Source organism: Carassius carassius, chromosome 3 (genome assembly GCF_963082965.1).
Source record: "Carassius carassius chromosome 3, fCarCar2.1, whole genome shotgun sequence".
Lineage (NCBI taxonomy): Eukaryota > Metazoa > Chordata > Actinopteri > Cypriniformes > Cyprinidae > Carassius > Carassius carassius.
Window position 1 is genome coordinate 9,797,410 of NC_081757.1, and position 18,503 is coordinate 9,815,912.

Below are 18,503 nucleotides of genomic sequence, written 5' to 3' on the forward strand. Positions count from 1 at the left end.
CCTCTCAGCAGGTCAAGATACAGAAAGAGCAATGACTGGTCCAATATTTTGAAAATGAATATGTCAGAAATTCATATACAAAGAGGTGTGTCAATAGGCAACAGTTCAGGTGGCGCTTTTTTCTCAAATCTTGTTTAATTCCTCAAATTGTATACGATACGATTTATTACATAGTAACTAAAACAGTTCAAGCATTTTTCAAATTTTCTTTTTTACTGTTATGCTAAAGAAAGTCATTCAGGTTTGTAATGACAGAGGTTGAATAAATGATTGCAAAAGTGTATTTTATTGGTCATTTTTCCATTTGCTGGCTTGAATAAACCTCACCTAAAGATGAATATAAGTGCTCAGAAACTGAAAATATAAGTAGCATAAAGATTTATCAGTCATAAAGTGGTAGCAAAGCATTACTGATCTATTTGCATTAAAGATTTATTACACAAACCAAGTGACATTTTAATATTATTTACTATGATAATATTCATTAATATTTTGAATAAGCTTTTAGTTCTAGATTATCTGTTTTAACTTTAGCTTATGTTTTAGTCATTTAGTTACTGTATGTTTTGTTCACATTTTTTATCTTTTTTTTTTTTCAGTGAACAAATTTTTTTATAGTTTTAGTTTCAGCTAACAATAAGGTCACTGAAACCGACAAGTATAGGCATCTACAGTGCATGCACTGAATGTTGAATGTGAGTGTGTGATTTCTGGTTTGACTGGTTTTTCTCTAAGAGAAAGTAATAGCAAGTCTTTTAAAAACTGGTCAAGAGTTTTTAAAGAGACAAATCAGGTAAGCATTTGAATAAATATAATCATTTGTGTTTATTTTATTTAACATGTACCAGTTTCTTTGCAGGGATGAAGCTGGTTGGTATGGCTCTGATGTTTTGTGCAGTTACAGATTTAAGATCAGGTAATCATTCTCACCTTAAAGAAAAAGCAGACAGTGTTGTGCATTTCAAGATTTATTGTTGCAAATAAAACCACAGCAGAGCTGTTCTGTGATCAGAGTGATTTATGTGTGCATGTATTTGTGTATTTGCTATAGTCATGTAAAATGCAGAAGATATAGCATTACGAGGAAATAGATGGGTTACCTTACTTCAACTCCTATACAGCCATAAATGAACTGGTGTCCTTTTACGTCCAATTCAGACATGGTTTTCTCTGTCTTAGAGGTGTATAATGTTGTGGGACCTGCAGAACCTCTCTTTGCTCTCACTGGTGAAGATGTTATCCTGCCCTGCTCCATCAAGCCCAACACCAGTGCTGTAAGCATGAGAGTGGAATGGTTTAGACTTGACCTACAAGACTCAATAGTGTATCTCTATGAAAATGGAGAAAACAAAATCATGAAGCAGAACCAATACTTCAGAGGGAGAACAGAACTGTTCCAAGCAGAACTACAGAATGGAAACGCATCACTCAAACTCTCATCTGTCCAAGTCTCTGATGAAGGAGTTTACAAGTGTTTTATTGAGTCCAACTCCTGGTATGATGACATCACTGTTAGTGTTGATGTTGGAGGTGAGAAAACCAATAACTAAGACTACAATTCTCAGAAATATTCTCTCTGATCTACAGTGCTTTTGAAATCAAAACTTCAGGTGATCTACCCTACAACATTGGTTCCCAACCTGGGGTCCGCGCCCCCCTTTGGCAGGCGCCAGAGTTCACAGGGGGGGGGGGCGCGGGAGCGGATATGCTTTGAGGTGAATAAAGATGCATAAAATGTTCTACTAATAATTTTATCTAAAAATATTTTTTCAAAGTTTTTAAAAAATCATATGCTAACAATGCCAATTTCAATTACAATTTCGTTATTTCAAATGTAGGCGCGTTGCGCGTGGCAAGCGCGCTCATAATGTAAGAGACGCCGACGCGACCACAATAGTGCCCAACATCAAATGGCAAACATAATGCAAGCGGAACGAAACTGCTCGTTATTGTGTGGTTGACCGACCGTTTATCAGTTTGGACCAGTGCAGCGCGAGCCGATCGTGATCATGCGACGCTGTTACTACACAGCGCTAATAAGAGATCCAGTAAAGAAAGCATTTGAATTTGCCACAGAAGTAATAACATCGCTGCGAGATCTAGAGAGAAACATTCACATTTCTCCGTTATTAACGGATCAAACAGCGCGTGGAAACCAGGAAGAAACATTGTGCCGTGAATTAACTATCCAGTGTTCAGATCTGCAACATTCACCATGGATTTACTGTAGTAACACTAACCGAACCATGAAAGTTTGGCAGGAATAGTAGGCTATAATGCCTTCAAGTAACATTACGTAGGTTTTATTTTGACATTACGAAAACAATTGCTGCCCTCAAATGTTAATCTGAAAATAAACCTTGGTTTATAACTACTACAATTTAATTTTTTCCAAGAAGCTGTTTTGTTTTATATGCTCATAAGAAGAATCAATTATAGCTCCAGAATTACTCAAAGTAAAAAATATCACACTTTATTATGTTAGTTTTAATATAAAAAAATTAATCGCATCCAAAATAAAAGTTTGTTTTTGCATAATATATGTGTGTGAACTGTGTATAATTATTTTGTATATAAATACACCCATATGCATGTATTAATTTAATTTTTTTTGCATGTATATACATTTATACATAATTTATATTATATATAAATAATGTATATATAAATAAATTAAAATATTAAATATATACATGCATATGTGTGTATTTATATATACAAAATAATTATACACAGTACACACACATATATTATGCAAAAACAAACTTTTATTTTGGATGCGATTATTTTTTTCCCAGCACTAATATATATATATATATATATATATATATATATATATATATATATATATATATATATATTGGGGGGGGGGGGTCACGGATTGTTAAATATGTACATAGGGGGGGCCCCAAGGAAAAAGGTTGGGAACCACTGCCCTACAAGTACAATTAATGAATTATTCTTCTGCTAAATTTCTGCAGCTGTAGGGAATCCTCCACTGATAATTGTAGAGGATTTCGATCATTCAGGAGGACTTCGTCTGCTGTGTGAATGTGAAGGCTGGAACCCTAAACCTGAGCTTCAGTGGCTGGACAGTAAAGGAGAGAATTTGGCTTCTGATACTGAAGAGACACAAAAAGATGTGAAGGGCTACAACGTGAAACGCAGGATCACTGTACATGACAGTGAAACCAAGTATCAGTGTAGAGTCAAACTGAGACGACATATGGTGCAAACTGACATTATTGTCTCAAGTAAGTATGAATTGGGTCTTTCTCAAATTTCCAAGGTAATGTCATGCAGTCACAATGATTCAGAATTAATTATAGTTTATTCACAGTTTTGCACATTTGTTGTACAGGTCAAATCTTTCACATTTGGAGAGCATCGGTCATTTGGATATCAATTACAGTTGTTCTCACCATCATTACTGCAGTTACAGTTGCTACTTTTGTTTACATAAGAAGAGGTGATGTCCATTTTTCACTCGTTCACATAGATGCAAAATAACTAGCTTTTAAAAACTCTTAATTTTGTAGTTGCATCTGACCGTTAAGAAATAGTTGCACAATTATAATGTTTATTTATCTTATTCATATTTTTTAATTTTTTAAGTTCGCTATTTGAGGAGGATCCAAAAAGGTGAGCTTATGTTTTTAATAGGTCATCATTATTCCAAAATCAAATCAATTCAATATAATATCTAAATGTGTGGTATATTCTTTGAATTTACTGTTGCTTATGTTACATTAATTGCACCAGACATTGTGACTAAAATTATTAATTTCATTATAATTTTTTTTAAATGCATCGTAATCTTAAGATGATTTGTGGAATTTTTGTGTTGGACCAAATTTATTTTAAACACATTTTTAAAAAAATTAAACATGTCTTTTTAGAGTTCGCAAAGAAAAGGAAATATGCAGGTTAGTAAGAAAGGAATATTTTTTTTAATCCATTGGCATCTGTAGTCTTATATCAGCTCTCAGTATGCACATAATGTAAATATAATTATTTTCTCATTTTCATTAGCGGATGTGACACTGGATCCAGATACAGCTCATAATTGTCTCATCTTGTCTGAAGATGGGAAACAAGTGCGACGTGGAGAAAAAAAAACAGAATGTCCCAAACAACCCTGAGAGGTTTAATAAATGTGGGAATGTCCTGGGAAAGCAGGGATTCTCATCTGGAAGGTTTTATTTAGAGGTGCAGGTGAAGGGGAAGACTGATTGGGATATAGGAGTGGCCAGAAAATCCATTACCAGAAAGCGGAAGATCACACTGAGTCCTCAGAATGGTTATTGGACAGTGCGCTTGAGAAATGTGAACCAGTATAGTGCCTGTGCAGGACCAACTGTCTCTCTCTCCCTGAAAGTCAAGCTTCAGACGTTGGGTGTGTTTGTGGATTATGAGGAAGGCTTAGTCTCTTTTTATGATGTGGAGTCCAGGACTCATATCTACTCTTTCTCTGATCAGTGGTTCACTGAGGATCTCTATCCGATCTTAAACCCATGTACAAACATTAAAAACAAATACTCTGCCCCACTGATCATCTCATCTGTAGATTTCAAAGAGTGAATAAACTTACTTATAAATGTAAAATAAAAAAATAATTGTATTATATTATATAAAATGTATCAAAAACATTGCATTCAAGGTATACATTTCTTCAGGTCTTGCGTTCACTGGGAATTAAACCCATGTGAATTTACTACAGCCTTTGCAAAGAAAAGATAAGTATATGCATTGTCTAGTATGATAAATCAGTTTTCATTCAATTTTATTTTCAACCACTGCTGACATCTGGTTTTCAACACTTCCTCTTAAATTATGTAACTCTTTGTAAAGTACATTTTAATGTGATGTTTTTAGTCCCTTAACAAGTCATAAGTATACTCTGTTGTGAAAATGTATAACTTTATAAACAAGCCATGATTAAAACAGTGAATTTTTAAATCTGCCCAGGTCACAGAGTGTCAAAATGAGTTTATTTGTAACTGGACTTTATTTTTTTATTTGTGGAAGTTCCCGCATACAACCTGCTAACATCACACTATTTTTGAATGACTGAGAATTTGTTTTACTGATGTGTGGTGTGTGGACTGAAAGAGTAACTGACCTTTACATTTGAAGAAATATTTTATTTTAAACACGATCATTGATTTTAAGAGTTATCGCACCACTGGTAATACACTTTTAGCAAAAGTGACATACTGGTGTAAAGTTTTACACAACAAATATAAGAAATCTCATCCACTATGAATATGAGGATTTTTCAAGTGACTCTATACACATCTTCCTACAGTACTACATATTGTCTACTGATAAAATTATATGTAAGATGGAAATACATTGCATATATATGAATATATCATTTTAAGAAAGAGATTCTTCGTCCAGAAAGTGGATGACAAGAAGTTTAGGCTAATAAAAATATAAGCAAAAAAGGAGCTCATAATTGCATATTTCAGTTGTAATAATTGACTCCTCACCTCATTTATGCCTTAAGCAACTGGATACATTTTAAAGAGAAAATAGAAAACTAGGATTTAGTATGCATTTTGACAAGAATATAATTATGTTTTTGATATATGATTATTCTAAATGAACTCAACTATTAGTAATGCATCCTACATGATAACTTTCAAAAAAAAGATTAAACTATTAAATTATTTTAACACAAAACAAGAAATGGGTTACTGCGAGAAAACATTAACAAATATAAAAAGTTTTAAGCAAACAATATTCTTCAAAATAAATAAAACACAACTGAAAAACAAAGTACACTAATAACACTTTTGACATTTTATTTTCTGATTATTCCCTACCTGATTATTGTTTGAGCACACAAAGTATTTCTGTATAAGAACTGCCTTGGCCCTAAGACCTCCTGGGATGGGTTTGAGCAATCCGATGGAGCTCTTTGTGTGTGTTTTGTAGTTGTGGTAAAGTTTTCAAAAGTAATAAAGGGACAAAGTATGTGTCTGTATTTCTATTCTATGTTTACTCAGTAAAAGAGTTTTGGTTTGTTTATTTCTGCTGTAAAAGGCTAGTTGCTTTGAAGCATAGTCCCAGATCACTTCCATCTTCCATGAACCAGTGACATGGAATTCACAGAGAAATGGAGACTCTGAAAAAGTCTGAAAATATGTAGATCTCTTCGGTCCATTTTGTGTTGCATCTTCTGATTTTAAAGATAAGAGAGAATTTATCTGTTTCTTCAGTCCATATACCACTGAATACTTCCCGTTCATGGCTTTGGTATCACAAAGGTCAATGGTCCAGTCAAAATGCTCAGAGAGCTTAAGGAACCAGGGCAGACTGACACCTTCTTTAGTTTGCAGGCAACAAAGAGTCCGTTTCCTGTACGGGCCTGAAGAAGCTTTGGTCTGCCCAGACAGCAACGTAGTGTTGCCCCAATCCGGCCCACATCTGACCTGTGTCAAATCCATGCAGGCCAGATGTGGATCAGATTCGGGTCAACACTGGTTGCAGTCTGAGGGGTTTCTGGCAGAGAAGCTGCAGAATACCATTCTAAGGTTTTTAGATAGTGTCATCTCAGGCCCTAGGGTCTGTGGGTCAAAGGTCAGTTCTGAGACTGGATTTTGATCATCCCGAATAACTGAGTGGAATTTAGGATCAGCAAAAGCAAAAAACCTTCTCTGGAGTTTGTGCACCTGCTCCACAATAATTTCTCCATCCTTTCTGATCATCTTAATTAATTTACTGCGATCAGGTCCTGACTCCAAGCCCTGTTTCAGATCCACTGTGCGAGCCTCCATCATAGCTTCATGTACACTGGTACATGGTACAGCTGAAATCATCATCTTCCTCTAGAGCCAAATTGATAGCTCACTGGGCAGTCTGAAGTGCGCCCAGTCTTGCTGATACTGAAGTCTGTAAACACGTGAAGACCAGATCCTTCAGGGTTGATCCAGTCTCGATCAGCTGACCAACACAGTTCTACGGAGCCTGCATTTGGTCTTTGTGTCATTTTTCCAGTCGTTTAGCCTGGTTCTGCCTCTGAGCCAGTGCTTTTAAGTCTTCTTTCAGTTGACCCGCCAGCTCCACATGGGCAGTCTGAAGCATCTTCATGTTATGCAGCCAATGTCCTTCCTCGATGGCACAAGACATGCACACCAGCATGCGATCATCCAGGCAGTAGTATTCCACACGCTTGCCATGAGCTGAGCATTTGCTGACCTTTTGACTAGAGGAACATGACTTTACAGGATTAGTCAGAGGATGGGTTTGCAGCAGCACTGGAGAGGTCAGGTGGGTCTGCAGGTGCTGAGCACACATAGAGATTTCACACTTTAAGCAGGTCCTCCACCTCCATGTTCATCTTATGTTCACCTCCACACATAAATCACAGCTCACAAAGTGTTTCTTGGGAACTTCCGGCATAGCCGACATACTTGCTACTAATTTTCTTGTTTTCTCTTCAAACGTTATATGATCTCTTTCTCTGTAGCCCTCTAATACTTTCTTTATATACACAGCAACCGACCTTTGGTCATTTTTATGGTACCTGTTAATGTATTACTAATGGAATTATGTTTTTGATGGTCTATTAGTGACTTTTATTATTTTACTATGGAGACATCTAATATAGCCACATTTTGATACACCCTTCCTCATTACTTATTTCTGAGTTTATCAGTAAGTTAAATAAAATAACTACTTAATCCTCTTTTGCCCATGTGAAACATAAGACTGTCATAAAATGAAATAAAAAAAAACTTTCAACTCAAAATCTTCCTTCGAGTTCTCAGCAAGTTCTCTCATTTTTGTTCTGCTTTAATGTAATTACTATACCAGTACGAATTGAACTAATATATATATATATATATATATATATATATATATATATATATATATATATATGTGACCCTGGACCACAAAACCAGTCGTAAGTACTATAGGTATATTTGTAGCAATTGCCAAAAATACATTGTATGGGTCAAAATTACTGATTCTTCTTTTATGCCATACATCAATAAAAAGCTTATTTATTCAGCTTTCAGATTATGTATAAATCTCAATTTCAAAAACTGAAGGCCCTTCCTCTCAAATATTGTTCACAATTCTGTCTAAATCTGTGTTAGTGAGCACTTCTCCTCTGCGAGATAATCCATTCACCTCACAGGTGTGGCATATCAAGATACTGATTAGACAGCATGATTATTGCACAGGTGTGACTTAGGCTGGCCACTCTAAAATGTGTAGTTTCATCACACAGCACAATACCACAGATGTCACAAATTTTGAGGGAGCGTTCAATTGGCATGTTGACTGCAGGAATGTCCACCAGAGCTGTTGCCCATGAATTTAATGTTCATTTCACTACCATAAGCCATCTCCAAAGGCATTTGAGAGAATTTAGCAGTACATCCAATGGCCTCACAACTGCAGACAACGTGTAACCACACCAGCCCAGGACCTCCACATCCAGCATCTTCACCTCCAAGATCATCTGAGACCAGCCACCCGGATAGCTGCTGCAACAATCGGTTTGCATAACCAAAGAACTTCTGCACAAACTGTCAGAAACTGCAGTAGCATCTGCATGCTCGTCATCCTCATTGGGGTCTCGATCTGACTGTAGTTCGTCGTTATTACCGACTTGAGTAGGCAAATGCTCACATTCGATGGTGTGTGGCACTTTGGAGAGGTGTTCTCTTCATGGATGAATACTGGTTTTCACTGTACAGGGCAGATGGCAGACAGCGTGTATGGTGTCGTGTGGGTGAGCGGTTTGCTGATGTCAACGTTGTGAATTGAGTGGCCCATGGTGGCGGTGAATTGTATGGGCAGGTGTATGTTATGGAAAACGAACACAGGTGCATTTTATTGATGGCATTTTGAATGCACAGAGATACCATGACGAGATCCTGAGGCTCATTGTTGTACCAATCATCCACAACCATCACCACATTTTAGAGTGGCCTTTTATTGTGGCCAGCCTAAGACACACCTGTGCAATAATCATGCTGTCTAATCAGGATCTTGATATGGCACACCTGTGAGGTGAATGGATTATCTCGGCAAAGGAGAAGAGCTCACTAACACAGATTTAGACAGAATTGTGAACAATATTTGAGAGAAATAGGTATTTTGTGTACATAGAAAAAGTCCTAGATCTCTGAGTTCAGCTCGTGAAAAAGGGGGCAAAAACAAGAGTGTTGCGTTTATAATTTTGTTCAGTGTAAATGAGGACATCCCTGAAAGTGTTGATTTAATAAGCCACTTACATAGCCAGTTCTTAATCCATCTTCAGTATCTGTCTGTATGTGCGCAAATGTGTATGCACATACATTTACTGGTGTTTTGTTAAAGAAAAGCTATTTTACCATCGCAAAAAAACTTCTCGAAACAAAATGAGAACAGCTGTCAATGAACTTTTATTTTGAAGCCGCTCTAGCTTCACATTCCGAGGATGCGACAAACCAAACCTGTGACAGTTTTCTAGGCTAGTGTGCGACCCGAAGACGAGTGCGATCAGCAGGGAATAACGCTTTTAATTGCCTTATTTCTCAAGTAACTACATCAGAAAACCAATAAATATACCGGGTTGCGTCTGTACTGTCAATTTTTACTTTCTATGCATCTGTGTGAAGCCAGCACGACAAGAGTTTGTGTTAGCACGTTGGCTAGCACGCCTTTGTTCCATATTCAGACCAGTGTGGCCATAAATTAGGACTCAGCCTTCAACATTGCATGTCGACTCCGCATACAACTATTTTATTCCAATGAAACTCGTTGCATACTTGAGGGTATTGCATACCGACTTTGCGGGAGAAAATTAACTGCCTATCCTCTGTGTTCGCTTGTATGAATTGCGTCTTGGCTCGGTTGTGCATAGGTTGCTATGGAGCAGTGCGCAGCTCCGCAGTTCGAGAGCACAAGGACGCACTCTTCACCTCCAGACCCAGCGGTAAAGTCTGGAGGAGATGCCGGGGAGATGACCATTAAGGACGCTTACGAGTGCCGGATTTGTGGTTATATAGCGCAAGACGTTAAATGCCTCAGCCAGCACCTGCACACCGCTCACCCTGTCACCAGTCTCTCTGACTCGGTGAGGGGCGAGGGATGTGAAACACCGGAGGACGAGCGGGCGAGAGATGTGGAGACACCCTGTTTAAATGGTGACCTGGAAAAGAGCGTTGCTAACGAAAAAGTAAAGTTTTGTCTTTTGTCATGTATCGATGTGCATAAGTTTGTGTTAGTTATGTGAACACCTAGAGATGCTTTGAATGGAGTTTAGGCATATCTGTTTAAATGTAAATTCCTTCTGATTTACTAGACAAAGACTATTGTTCTTACCTGAGAAGTGTAAATACTGTGGTAAAATGTCATTTGCTCAATCAGTGGTGTGCATTTGGGTAGGGGCTATCTGTTTGACTGACCAATGGCAGAGGGGGAGTGAGCAGGGAAACCTGTTTGAAAACAATCACAAATGCCAACAATGCTTAATTTTATATTGGATATTAGAGTCTTTAATCTAAATTAATTATATGTGTGTGACCCTGGACCACAAAACTAGTCTTAAGTCGCTGGGGTATATTTTTAGCAATAGCCAAAAATAAATTGTATGGGTCAAAATATATAAATTATTTTTCTATAAAGTAAATATCATGTTCCATTTAGATATTTTGTAAATTTTCGTACCATAAATATATCAAAACCTAATTTTTGAATAGTAATATGCATTGCTAAGAACTTAATTTTTACAACTTTAAAGGCGATTTTCACCCTCAGATTCCAGATTATTCAAATAGTTGTATCTATTCAAATAGTTGTATCTCAGCCAAACATCATCCTATCCTAACAAACCATACATTGTTGGAAAGCTTATTTATTCACCTTTCAGATGATGTATAAATCTCAATTTCGAAAAATTTACACACAAGACTGGTTTTGTGGTGCAAGGCCATATATATGTATGTGTATATATATATATATATATATATATATATTAGGGATGGGACGGTATGAGAATTTAATATCACGATTTTTAGTGACTAAAATTATCACGATTATCAATATTATCATGGTTTTGTTGAAACGAGATGAAAGTGTTCAAAAATAGTTGATGCTCACACTGAAAACATTTCAGCAAGTTTTATATTTAATAATCAACAAACAACTAATAAAACAAGCAACTCTATGCACTTAATTTAAAGAAAGATTAAATTCTGTGGCATTTCCTTCCTTACAATGAAAAGTGTAAAAGCATAGAAAAGTCACTGACTTTCGCCATTCCTTCTCGAAAAAAAAAAAAAAAAAAAAACATTGTGCGCTGCGCTTGCGTCAGACTGTTGCTGGCTGGACATGATTTAATAGTGAGTTATTAAAACCGCGATAATCAAACACGGTTTTAATGATAATTCATTTTTAAACGATATTACTAACCTTCAGCACATTTTATCACGGTTATCAATAAAACCGGTTATCGTCCCATCCCTAATATATATATATATATATATATATAGTTTAAAGCCATGTGTTCTCTCAGAAATATCCAATAGGTTTTTAGAATGGCAGTTTACAGTTTATGAAGAATTGCATTACTTAAAGAGAATTTCATGTTATTTTTCATATTTACATTCGGCAGCAAAGTTTATTCTAGAAAAATCAGTGCACAATCATTTTAGAAATCCAAATATTTAGTGAAAAGATTTTGTGGGGAACAAATAAAAGTGTTGCACTAAATATGGTTTCTTTTAAATGTATATCATATTTTTAATAAGGCAATAACATATGAAAGATACAATAGGACAAAACAAATACAGTACGTCTTACAATATGTGCATCCGGTGTGCAGAATGATGTGCTTGAAGCAACACGGAGTCACAGCCAGTGTTGCCAAGTTCACGGTTTTCCCGTGGAATTGGGTTACTTTAACACTGTTGCCACGTGTTGCTTTTCATGTCCACGGTTTGAAGTGATCCCAATAACGTGATATTTAGCCCCTGGAATGATCATTTTACTGGAGGATCCCTGGCGAATTTATTTTTTTCCTCCTGGGAAACCCCCCTCAAAACGCAATTGGACTGGTTTTGTTGCGAAAACCAGGCAACCCTGGTCCCAGCACGCATTGCTTTGCATTAAAAAGTGCTAGGCACAAAGGGAATATAAATTGATGCATAGTGTTATATATCTGTGCAACAGTTATTGAGTCTTTCTTTTAACAGTTTTAAATTTCAGTTACTGTGCACGTTAAAAACTATTTATAGTATTTTCTACGCCTGTCTTTTGTTCTCACAGACACCCAGTAGCAAGTAACAAAACAACATTAAATGCCGACAAGAAGACAAAGTCCTTTATGCAAAATCATAGACATTTATTTACAAATCAATTATAATAATGGGAAAACATAACCGATCGCGGCCAGGGTTTAGAAATGAATGACTGACAGCCAACAGATGACCATTTGTGCCATTGTAACTGTAAGCAAATAAGAGAGAATTTCTTATCTGATGCATTTTATATTCATATGTCTTGATCTCACCCTTTTCAGCCAGTCACCACTGAGGGAACAGAATCTCCTGCCCTTCAGACACCCGAAGACTCAAATGAGACCTCACCCTCTGTGGATCCCAAGGAACAGGAAGAAAAGATGGACGACTCACCTGCTCTTGAAAAATCGCAGAGCTCATCCCCCAAGTTACCTCAGGAGAAGTCACCCTGCTTTTCAGGGACCAAGAAGTCCTGCCAAAAGAGGCAAACAGTCTCCTCTGGCACATCGACCCACAACCAGACTAACCTGGTTTGTCTTCCACTGGTATCCGAGGGGTTAAAGCTTATCTGGGTCCGCTCAGAGCAGGTCCACGAGCTAGATGCCGTGTCAGAACTCGTAGAAGCATTTAATGCATTCCCATACCCCACGTCGCAGGAGGCGAGTGCTCTAGCTCGAAAGTGTGCGTTACCGCCAGACCGAGTTAAAGCGTGGTTCATGATGCAGCGGGTACGTTACGGGATCAGCTGGGCTGACGAAGACATCCAAGAGACGCGACGCAAGCTGTGGCACATTCAGAAAAGAGTAGTAGCTGAGGAGTGTGTGGAAATAAATGACGAGGAGGAATGTTTGGGACGTGAGGATCCTCAGCATGTTTTTAAACTGCCACCTGCAGCAGTTGCCCATGTAGAGCAGAGAGACCAGACGCCTAAACCCAGCCGGACTGTTCCTCAGCACATCATCAGCGACCAAAACTGCTTGCATCTTAGCCAGAATAATGCTTCCCAATCCAATAATGACATACAGCAGTTGCTCCGCAATAATGTTGTATACAAAAACGTTGCACCTACATCACAAGTTCCTCAAGTTAATCCCCAATTCCAAAGTGACAGTAGAAACCTACCACCACCTCGCAATACTGAAGTTCAGCTGCTAGATTCATTTGGACGTTCATCGTACAACCAACACGCCGCAATGTCATACCCCGAACTCCCTGAGCTTTCACAGTCTGTACACTGCTTACCAGGGAAAAAATCGAAAGCGCAGCTGATGGCTCTGCGCCGGAGTTTTGTACAGAAGTCTTGGCCATCTGACGGCGAAGTTCAGCGGCTCCAGAGAATGACTGGACTTAATCGGCGAGAAATTCGCAAATGGTTCGCTGACAGCCGCTATCAGCTTCGCAGGAACGGCAGGGCTTGGCTAGCTAAGCTCTTAAAGCACAATCGGTCACTCCAGCTAAGACAGCAGAACTCTCAAAACGAGCCGGAGAACGATGTTCTACCGAGTGCTGATTTTTACAACAATGATGAGGTTGATGACACTGAGGTGGGGCTTGAGGTCGACGTGGATTTGGCTGATGATGATAGACCTGTCAACCAATCGAATGAGACCAAGGAGGTAGCAAGTGATGAAGGCGAGTTTGATGATGGCAGTGCTTCTGTTCAACAACATTCTGCAGACATCTCTCCATCTCCCTCTCCTTCTCCGGCATTCATTCGTGGCCGGGTAGAACCGAATGTGCGACTTCGTAAGAAGACGAGGGAACAGTTAGAAATTTTGCGGCAAAGCTTCCTGGACTGCCAGTGGCCCACAAGCGATGACTACCTGATACTCCAGCAGAAGACGGGTCTGACGCGGACAGAGATCATCCAGTGGTATGGAGACACGCGTTATCATGTCAAGCACAATCAGATGCGCTGGATGACCTCCGAGGAGAGGGAACGCATCATCAATGTTATAACGCAACAACAGAAAAGGGCGGGGAAATATTCACGGGGGAGATTTTCATTTGAGAACATGGGCTCTGGGTTGAGTTTGGGCGATTCTGCGTTAATTATAGGAGGTGGACGGGGCGAAGCAGCAACATGGAATGAACTTTTTAGGGGAAGTATCCCAATTGTGCCTGAGGGTGAACTCTGACCTCAGAAGCAAAGTCAGTTTGCGATGGCATTTGTAGCTGTGCAGAAAGGTGGAAAATGAATTCCACGTCACTGCCAAAGATGTTACACAAACCTTTTTTCTCTCTCCTTTAACCTGTCTGGATATTTCCATCCCAGTTTAATGCTATGATCCAGGGCCTGGTAGAACCTCTCACAACATTGTTATGCAATATATATATCTCCAAAACTAAGCATCTTACTTGAATCAAAAATATTTAGTATTAGAATATGTACCTTAAAGTAACTGACACAAAACTGTGTATGGCAAGGCACTGAATGACTGCACAATGTATTTTGTTTTGTGGCCTGTTTTATCAGAGTTCTATTCATTGTGGTTCTCGGTGTGACTCAACAGAGCGAATGCATGTGTGTTGCCATTTTCATGTTTAAGTTGTACTTTGAGATAAGATATGTAGATGTTTGCTTTTACAAAGGTCAATTGTATTTAAAGTTATAAGCATAACTGCTATCTTTTAGATTCACAGTGTGCTACACAGATATGTTTCTTTGATGGAAACACTATTCTGACATAATACTACACAATTTATGTGCTTGATTTTTTTCCCCCCAATCAAAATGTTTGTGATTTGTTATTATTATTTGAAGACTAATTATAATCTTAAGTAGTGTTAATATGGAGTTTATTAGTCTATGCATTGAGTAAACTGACTATAGAGAGACTGTCCTTTTTTTGTGCTGAAGCTTTTTGTACCAGTTTGGTTTTACTTAATAAATTGATCTTAAAACATTTTTCTTTTTCCAAACATTCACTGTTATGACAATTTCATATGTACATAACATATACATATATTCATTTAGCTGATGCTTTTATCCAAAGCGACTTATAGAATGAGAAAGATAAAATTATAAAGCAGTCTATCACGTAAACATAATGAATAAAGTATTGGTAAAGTTAAAATAAACATTTATAAAGAAGGTCAAACACATAGAATAAGTAACACTGGGTAGTCCTAGAATAAGAATAAGAATAAAAAAACTCATTAAGGGCAGTTTTCATAGAAACAACTGGAGCAATCTTCCATTAAACAAGCAAAGTATAACTTCACAATTTACAATAAAGCCCATTAACATAATTTAATGCATTAGATTTAATGCATCCACCAACAAATAAATGCTGTTCTTTTAAACTGGCTCTTCATGATTCCCACAGAAGTTTTACAATTGATAATAACAAGAAATATTTATTGAGCACCAAATCAGCATATTAGAATGATACTAAAAATGATTTGTAATGTTCAAGACTGGAGTATGGCTGTTAAAAATGGCTAAAAATTTATCTTTATCATCAGTGGAATAAATTATATTGAACCCAAACATTTGAAGTGTGGTGTGTATATGAACATTTGCCTAGATTAACTGTTGTTTGTTTATTATACCTAATTCATTCATGTTAAAATGAACCTTAGTGTTGTTGCCATATAAACCTATCTAGGAAACATTTTAGAAAAAACATCTTTACATTTTTAGTGATCTCGGATTGATGTCCTATTTCTCTGGTTATTCCTTATACTCCAGTTATTCTCAATACTCTATAGGTTTGCCATGCTGGGCTTGAAGAAGATCTGCCCCGTGGATAATACGGCGAATTACAGCAGCAGATGAGATCAATAATTGTCCAGCAGCATGGAGTAGAGTGGACATGACTCTGAGGGCCTCCCTGAAAGACAGCAATAGTGCATGATACAATTCAGTGGCTTGAAAAAGGCTGTTTTGTACAAATAAATAGTAAAACAAACCATAACAATTAGTTTCCATCTGTAGTCTGTTTACCTCAGGACTTTCTTTGGCCCCAAGCATTGAAAATCTGCACTGACCGAGTAGAGCCCTTGGAATGTGGCTTTAACATTTAGTGAGCCGAATACGTCTTTGGGGTGAGTACGGTAAAGGTCAAAAGTGATCTGAGCAATGTCTTTCCCTGTACTTGGTTTACTCTCACTTGGTTTGTTTCCCCCCCTTTGACGTAACTAGGAGGGATAGGTGAAGTTATGATAAGGAGCTGAACCATACAAATGACACAATATTCATAAGTGAATGAAAAAGCAAAAGCAACTAATGATTCCAGATGAAAAACTTGAAATAAACAAAAATACATACAGGATGAGGTTTCCAGGTCTCTCCGGGTGTCAGGGCCATGAAAACAGTGTTGTCCGGCAGAGCTAAGAGGAACTCTTCTGAGTCGACCTCTGTCCCATCCTCTTCACACGCCAAAGTCAGCACAGTAGATATCAAGAGAGCCTGGGCTGCCTGAGGTAAGAATCACAGTATAAAATGCCCCCAAATCTTCAAATGCACAACAGCATTTATGATAAATGACTGGTCATTGTAGGATGTCCAGAAAACTGGATGAGCTTTAACACAGGGTAGGGGGTGCTTCACAAAGATTAAACCACTAAAAGCCCCAATAGGTGAGATTATTAAGCAGTGTATCTAAATCTAAAAGACAGATGTTTTGCTTTCTACCTTCTCTTTGAGCTCCGCTAGAGTTCCAGCAGTGACCCCTTTTTTGACCTCTCTGTCCCAGGAACACACTCTGAATGGACGCTGAGGGGGCGACCAAACCCGCCGAGACACTGACCTGAGAGAAAGGGCGATAGGGAATGAGGAGGAGGCAAAACGCCAAAGGAAATAGAATAAGAGTACAAAAATGGGTTTATCAAGAGTCGGTGTAGAAAAAGAACTACACTTAAAGGAACAGTTAGCACAATAATGCTCAAATGCTTCATTATTTACTCACTGTCATGTGGTATGCCTCATTTGTAAACAAATGTTTCTTTTTATTTTATCATTGAATTGTCCAGTTCACAAAGTTTGTCTGTATTATTTTGGCGATAAATCAGACTGATTTGATTCTCAAGTTTGAGTAACTTACTGATCTGATCACAGCTCACTAAAAGCAAAGATTATCTCTTAAAGATCATTGGATTTTAACGTACATTACGATCTGGTAATAACACAAAGCTATCCAATATCTTTTATAACACTTTGGTGTTTTTGTGTCTCGTTTGAAGTCTGAAATCAACACTAGGCCTACTCATTTTTTAGAACTGCATGGATAAGAGCAACCAATATGATTCTTCAAAATCCTGTTTTTTTTGTTTGATGGTAGAAGGAGAGTTTATAATGACAAAATAATGACAAACAAAAATCACCTTTCCTAGAATAATCAATCAAAGTGAGAGAAGTACAGACAGTGCATGGCTATAATCAGACTCTGTCTTATCTAAAGAGCTGATAATAGAGTGAAACAAATGTATTGTGAAAGACCAACCGTTAAAGTCAAGTATTAAAGCCAAGGACAAACTCCGACAAAACCATTGAAACTAAATATGTCAATATGTATATATTTACTGATAACTTTGATCAAATGTATGTGGCAGCTTCTTACTCATAAGTATGCTTCTAAAGATGAATATGTCTATTGTAAATAGCAGTACTGAATATCAACAAATGAGTGTTACTTACTTGAACAGGGAGGCTGTTGTTTCCATTATGATCACCTCAGTGCCAGTTGTTTACAGTCTTTTCTGACTCTGTTTGACTGTTCGAAGTAAACTGGTGATACTGAGTCACAGATGCTGGAGAATATCTTTTTTGACAATAATGTGTTGTGCTGCTAGCCAAATGGACTTTGACTTTGCAGGATGATCTAGTCTGAAAGCTTGTGTCATTGGGCAAGGTCTTCTCTCTGATTGTATACTACAGGCAGAGCCAAGGTTTGAATGATGTAATAAGCAGTGAGACCTGATAGTGTTGAAACCATTGCTTTAATGTGTCTCTGCATCCTATTTTTTTACTTTACAAAAAAAAATATAAATTAAGATAGATATTACAGAGATAGATAGATACACAGACAGACACATACAGAAGATAGATAGATAGATAGATAGATAGATAGATAGATAGATAGATAGATAGATAGATAGATAGATAGATAGATAGATAGATAGATAGATAGATAGATAGATAGATAGATAGATAGATAGATAGATAGATAGATAGATTTTATTTGTCAGTTGAAATTATTATGGAATGCGTTGGAAGCATCTGCTTCATTTTCATCTGGATTCTGCAGTACTTGA

General features: G+C 37.5%; 3 protein-coding genes and 1 pseudogene across 3 annotated transcripts; 2 read left to right on the plus strand and 2 right to left on the minus strand.

The window, feature by feature from the left end:
• The first annotated feature begins 853 nt into the window (after positions 1-853).
• LOC132128025 (butyrophilin subfamily 1 member A1-like) lies at positions 854-4,781 on the plus strand (annotated as a pseudogene).
• Positions 4,782-6,482: 1,701 nt separating this feature from the next.
• On the minus strand, positions 6,483-8,933 carry si:dkey-183c6.9 (tripartite motif-containing protein 29). Its single transcript, XM_059540156.1, is given in 3 exon segments — positions 6,483-6,804; positions 6,806-7,336; positions 8,917-8,933. Coding segments are annotated over 3 exon segments (870 nt in total).
• A 483-nt stretch (positions 8,934-9,416) lies between these two features.
• Positions 9,417-15,151, plus strand: homezb (homeobox and leucine zipper encoding b). The gene is made up of 2 exons (XM_059528007.1): positions 9,417-10,183; positions 12,527-15,151. Exons 1-2 carry the CDS (start codon positions 9,875-9,877, stop codon positions 14,381-14,383), a joined length of 2,166 nt encoding a protein of 721 aa, XP_059383990.1. The 5' UTR covers positions 9,417-9,874; the 3' UTR covers positions 14,384-15,151.
• A 160-nt stretch (positions 15,152-15,311) lies between these two features.
• Positions 15,312-17,912, minus strand: cideb (cell death inducing DFFA like effector b). Its single transcript, XM_059528020.1, has 5 exons — positions 17,887-17,912; positions 16,885-16,999; positions 16,519-16,668; positions 16,195-16,388; positions 15,312-16,081 (listed from the first exon to the last, which is right to left on the minus strand). The coding sequence occupies exons 1-5, from the start codon at positions 17,910-17,912 to the stop codon at positions 15,946-15,948; spliced, it is 621 nt and encodes a 206-aa protein (XP_059384003.1). The 3' UTR covers positions 15,312-15,945.
• Positions 17,913-18,503: the final 591 nt, after the last annotated feature.